At 66.9% G+C, this 6113-nt stretch overlaps 1 protein-coding gene across 1 annotated transcript; it reads left to right on the top strand.

Annotated features, from left to right (window-relative positions):
* Window positions 1-4386: 4386 nt before the first annotated feature.
* Window positions 4387-5870, top strand: Drd5 (dopamine receptor D5). The gene has a single exon (XM_048364483.1). It carries the CDS (start codon window positions 4387-4389, stop codon window positions 5839-5841), a length of 1455 nt encoding a protein of 484 aa, XP_048220440.1. The 3' UTR covers window positions 5842-5870.
* Window positions 5871-6113: the final 243 nt, after the last annotated feature.

Genomic DNA, 6113 nt, shown 5'->3' with positions numbered 1-6113 from the left:
GGCCCTGGTCCTTGGTCTGGGGTCTTGTCCCTCCTGGGGCGCTATCTAGGCTGTTCTCACTAGGGGGCGCTGCCGTCGGCCTCCTCCACAGCCAGCCAGCCCCGGGGCCGAGACACGGAGTAGACAGTAATGAGTACCCACAAATAAATATGTACAAGACAAGCACCTCCCTGACCACACACAGGCACGCACAGCCTTCACTCCCGGCTTCCTCGGTAATTCTGCAGGATATATTTCATAATAAAAGCATTTGGCAGGAAAAAAAAAGTAAGTCAGGCCAAGGGAGAAGGATTTAGACGCAGCCACAGTGGAAGAACGGTTTCCGGTCCCCGTGAGTCATGGCTGAGACGTGGTTGCCCCGGCCAGCGGGTGGGGTTCCCGGGTGCAGTGCTCGATGACATCACCCCAGGGGCGATGAGGCCATCTGGTATTGGGTCGGCGGGCACAGGTGCGCCTTTCCCTCTTGCTTCTTGGGGTGTGGGTGCAGACGCCGTCGGGGCGGTCTCTCCCTGCGGGGCCCTGGCCCGTGTGGATCCCGAGGAGCGGATGGACGCACGGCGCTGCTGAGGCTCCGGCGCGGTGGGGTGTTGCAGCCGCTGGAGCACACGGAGACCCTCCCTGCCGTGCTGTAGGCCCACAGGGAAGCCTGGACCTCGGGAGCGGGGCTCATGCCGCCGCCGGGAACCCTGGGTTTGAAGTGGTGTTTCTGGGTGCTATGGATCTTGGTGTGGGGGGGGCAGGAGCTATGCAGCCGGACTCCAGAGTCCACTGGCTCCTGGGTGTGTGCTATGGAAGGCGCCTCTTTCACGGATGTCCTCCTGACTCTGGGCCCCCCCAGCACCTGGCCGCCCCCACTCAGGCATTGGGGGAAACTGGATGGCCCCGTCTCCAGGCCAGAGGCCACGCAGGGACTGGGTAGGTGGCTCACCAGGTGGGCCTGTTTGGCGCTAGGCTCGCTGCCTGCAGTCCCAGGGGTTGCCCTCGCCCAGCGGGTCGGCGTCTCTCCGTGTCCACGGAGCTCCTCCGGATCGTGGCTGACCTGGGCGTAGGGAGGAACTCCTAGGAAGTTCCAGCATGGGGGACGTGGCTACCAGGTTTAAAACCTCATTGCTAAGATGGCGCCAGTGGCTCCTTCCTGTAAGCCTAGCTACTCGGGAGGCTGAGATCTGAGGCTCATGGTTTGAACCCAGGCCTGGCAGGTAAGTCCATCAAACTATCTCCCATGAACCACCAAAAAGCCAGAAGTGGAGCTGTGGCTCAAGTGGTAGAGCACTAGCCTGGAGAGAAAATGCTAAGAGACAGCACCCAAGCTTTGAGTTCGAGCCCCAGGACCAACACACACACACACGCGCGCGCACACACACACACGCCCTCATTGCTTTTCCTTTTCTGTGAACTGTAGCATCCTAAGCCAAAGTCAATTCAGTGAGGAACCCTTGGGACAGCTGCAGAAACTCTGGGGGCGCTTAGCCTTGCAGGGGAGGAGCGTGGCCAGCAGAGGGCGCATGCGCCATTCCCAGCGCACAGCCTCATCGGGGCTCTGCCAGCCGCAAACCCGGGGCTGGCCCGGGTGCCCGGGGTGCAGCCCTGCACTTGCCTGCTAGGTACAGGAGGGTGGTTTCAGCCTCCCTCCCTCCCTCCCTCCCTCCCTCCCTCCCTGCCTTCCCTTCCTTCCTCCTCCCCACCCTCTTTCTTTTCCGGCTCCTTTCCCTCTCCTCCCCCTCTCCTCCCTCCCCTCCGCCCCCCATCCCTCTTGTGCTTTGTACTGTTCTCTGTCTGCCCCCCACCCCCGTTCTCCTCCTACACAAGGACACCGGCAGGCTGGAGAGCCGAGGCCACCCGCGCACCGCAGCCCAGCCCCCCAGCGGAAAGACTCGACACCCCACCTTTCTCGGCGGGCAGGAGCCCCAGGGCCGCCCTCTGGGGCACGGCTCCCCTCCTCCACCCGTGGCCGCGGCTGAGAAGCTCCGCCTCCAAGGCCACGAGGCAGCCATGAAAGGGGGGAGGGGCAGAGGCAGAGGGGTCCCCTATTCCAGCCGGCCTCCTCCCATGGCTGCCAGTGAGGGCCACGTGCCACCGCATGGTACGGGCGGGGGGGGGGACCCAGTGGGGGCACCCCAAGAGCAGCGCGCGGCAGCGGCCGGCCTTCAGTGGGGTGGTGGGCCTCCATCCCGGTCCGACAAGCTCCGTTTCCAGCTCGCACGCCGCGGTGTGGCCTTTGGCACCGTGATGGCCATGACCAGTTATGATGACCTTGGGCACCCCGACCTCCCTCCTGGGACTCCCCCCCACCCCAAGACTCAAGCCAGCGATGGGTCCGGCGGACTCCGAAGCAGGACCTGGCTCTGCTCCCCGTGCCTTTCCAGTATGTTCTATCACTGCAGACACCTCCCAGCTTTCATGACCGGGGGCCTAAAGACAGCGAGAACTGCCTCAACTCCGCTTCAGACATCTGGAAGGGAGAAGAGATGACACTGTGGTCACCATGGCAACAGGGCTCACACGCAGCGCCGCGTACCTGCGTGTGCACACCGCACCTTGCCTGGCGACTCTGTTCCAGCCCCCCACAGCCATCTGCCTGCTCTCAAATCCGCTCACTCTGCTCCAGGGCCTTTGCACCAACTCATCTACCAGAACCATCCATGCCCCTGACCACATCCTCTCCATCTCTGTGATTGCTAGGAGGCGATGAGCGTTATTATTATTAGTGGTTATTTTGGTGGCGGCGGTACAGTCTCGGGCACAGGCTGTGTGTGTGTGGGGGGGGGGGGAGGTCAGGGGAGCACCGTGAGCCGCCCTGGCAGGCCTGGCGGAGAGCTGCGGCTTGCAGGGCCGGGCTGACGCCTTTCCAGCCCAGAGCGACCTGTGAGGTCCCAGCCGGCACCCTACCTGGGCCTGGGGATCAGGGCAGAGCCTGGAAGCTGGTGGCCACAGACCGGAGCAAGACTGGGCCAGGACAAGGCTGTCAGCGGCTGAGAAGACAGGGCCAGCCCCGGGGGAGAGGACAGGTGGGAGGGGGGGAGGGCGGGTCCTCCAATGCCTGCTTCAGGCACCTGGACAGGTGGCCTTGCTTTCTCGGGGGGGGGGGGGGGTTGAGGGGAGGGGACTGAGGGGGAGGGGACCGAGGCCGGTAGCGGGGCTGAGCAGCTGGGGTGCTGGGGCGGCTGTTCCAGGGTCTGGGTAGTGAGATGAGACCCTGCAGATGCACCAGAAGCCAAGCTGAGCGGGGGGGGGGGGGGGGGGGGGGGCTGTGTGTGCCCAGCAGGCACTGTCGGAGGCTGGGGAGGGGTGCTAAGTGTTCAGTCCTCCCTGTCCTCTCTCTTCCCACCCATCTTTTTTTTTTTTTTTTAAATTACTATTATTTATTTGGGCCATCCAGCCAAGCCTCAGTTTCCCCAATCTCAAGGTAAAAATAAAAGTTAAAAAAGAGGAAAGAATGTGAAAACACTGTGCCAGGAAGAGACTGCCAGCTCTCTGGGTGACCCCCTTCCTCCTGTCTTCTGTTTATTCTAGATTATTCTGCAAAGGGAAAAAGACCCCCTCCCCTCCTCCAAGGTTCGAGGTATTGGGGGGAGAACCTCCTGTTGAGGAGGAGCCAGGAGAGATGGTGTACTGAGCCCCGCCCCCCCCCATCAGGGTGGCTTTGAACCCCCCCACCAGGGGAGCAAGAATCAGGACAAAGAAACCTGGGCCGGCGAAGGTGGGGCGCGTCGGGGCGAGCCCTCGGTGGAGTGGCGGGCTGAAGCCCGCGCCCGCCCGGGCTCGGGTCTGAGGCCGGGAAGAGTTTCCCTTCCGGGCCCCGACTCTCCTCGTTCTCCCGGGTGCGTTTTGTTTAACCCTGCGTCGGGGCTGGGGCCGCGGGGCGGGGGGGGGGGGCTCTGGCTTTGGGGGCGACTCTTGCACCTTGAGTGTTGGCCCTGGAGTTGGGGTGCGCGGCCGGGCGGGGGCGGGGGCGGGGGCGCGGCGCGGCGGGGCGCGGAGCCGGGAGTGGCGGGGGCCGGCGGCGGTGCCGCAGCGCTCGCCCGGCGTCCGGGCTCCGGGCCTCCGCCCCCTCGCCGCCGGCGGCTCGCGCTCCCCTCCGCCGCCTCCACCGCAGACCCTCGCTGCCGGCACCGCGGGCGCCGCGGCCCGGGGACCGCAGGGACTCCAGACGGCCACGGCTCCCTCCGGGGCCCCGCGCAGCGCACGGTGAGCGCGCCTGGGGGGGGGGGCGGGGGGCGGGGAAGCGCGGTGTGTGTCGGGGGTGGAGTGGGGGTCTCCCGACTGCCGGACCGGGCGCACCCTCTGGGGCGCCCGATGGGGGCCCCTCCGGGGTACCAGGCTGAAGTTGGGACCTGCCCCGCGCCCCCCCCCCGAGCCCAGCCCCTCTTCCCCCCCTAGCCCGACATGCTGCCGCCAGGGCGCAATGGCACCGCGTCCTGGGCGCACCCGGGGCAGCAGCAGCGGCAGCGGCAGCAGCAGCGGCTGGCGGCCGGGGGCCCCCCGCGGGGCTCGGCGTGGCCGGGGCCCGGGCCGGTGGTCACCGCGGGCCTCCTGAGCCTCCTCGTCGTCTGGGCCCTGCTGGGCAACCTGCTGGTGTGCGCGGCCGTCGTGCGCAGCCGCCCGCTGCGCGCCAGGGTGACCCACGTGTTCATCGCGTCCCTGGCGGCGTCCGACCTCCTGGTGGCGCTGCTGGTCATGCCCTGGAAGGCGGTGGCCGAGGTGGCCGGCTACTGGCCCTTCGGGGCGTTCTGCGACGTCTGGGTGGCCTTCGACATCATGTGCTCCACGGCCTCCATCCTGAACCTGTGCCTCATCAGCCTGGACCGCTACTGGGCCATCTCCAGGCCCTTCCGCTACGAGCGCGCCATGACCCCGCGCGTCGCCGGGGCCCTGGTGGGCCTGGCCTGGGCCCTGGCCGTCCTCATCTCCTTCGTCCCGGTGCAGCTCAACTGGCACCGGGGCCAGGCCGGCTCCGGGGCCGGGCCGGACCTTCCGCCCAACGGCACGACGCCGTGGGCGGGAGCCGGGGAGCCGTCCGGGGGGGCGGGGGCGCGGGACTGTGACTCCAGCCTGAACCGCGCCTACGCCATCTCCTCCTCGCTCGTCAGCTTCTACATCCCCGTGGCGGTCATGCTGGTGACCTACGCGCACATCTACCGCATCGCGCAGGCGCAGGCCCGCAGGATCGCCTCGCTGGAGAGGGCGGCGGGGCGCGCGCGCGGCCTGGGCCCCGCCCTCCAGAAGGAGACCAAGGTCCTCAAGACCCTGGCGGTGATCCTGGGCGTCTTCGTGGGCTGCTGGCTGCCCTTCTTCGTCCTCAACTGCATGGTCCCCTTCTGCAACCGCAGACGCCCCCCCGGGGGCGGCCGCGCCCCCGGCTTGCCCTGCGTCAGCGAGACCACCTTCGACGTCTTCGTCTGGTTCGGCTGGGCCAACTCGTCGCTCAACCCCGTCATCTACGCCTTCAACGCCGACTTCCGCAAGGTGTTTGCGCAGCTGCTGGGCTGCGGCCGCCTCTGCGCCCGCACCCGCGTGGAGACCGTGCGCATCGGCAGCCAGCGCCTCTCCCACCGCGGGGACGCCGGCTGCCCCCCCGGGGAGACCGCGGCCGCCTCCGTGCACCCCAACGCGGTGGCCCCCGGCGACAGGGAGGTGGACAGCGAGGAGGGGGAGGGGGAGGAGGGGGAGGAGGGGGAGGGGGAGGAACAGAGTCCTTTCCATCACGAGTCCCAGATGGCTCAGAGGTCCCCAGAGGGCCAGCCCGTGGCTGAGTCTGTCTGGGAACTGGACTGCGAAGGGGAGATTCCAGGAGGCAAAAGAACGCCCCGGACCCCAAATGGGTTCCATCAGACTGCGTAAGAACACGCCAAGGCAACCCGCGTGACCCGCCTGCACACATGCACACGCATCTCCAGGGTGGCCGCCTCTCCCTTTTCTGTGTCTCTGTGTGGTCTAAGTAGCCACATGCTTAGGAAGCCCCCCCCCCCCCCCCAGCCCCACTGATTCTCAAGTTGAAGGAGCTGCCAGAGGCAGCAGCGGGGATCAGGTCATCCATTCAAATACACCAGTCAACCAGCCTTCTTTGTGTCTGGGTTGATTTGGGAATGACAGGCTCAGTGCCTGGGCGTGGC

The sequence above is a fragment of the Perognathus longimembris genome, chromosome 16, assembly GCF_023159225.1.
Source record: "Perognathus longimembris pacificus isolate PPM17 chromosome 16, ASM2315922v1, whole genome shotgun sequence".
NCBI lineage: Eukaryota > Metazoa > Chordata > Mammalia > Rodentia > Heteromyidae > Perognathus > Perognathus longimembris.
Note: the sequence above shows the minus strand (reverse complement) of the source record. Positions and strands in the feature narration are given on the sequence as shown.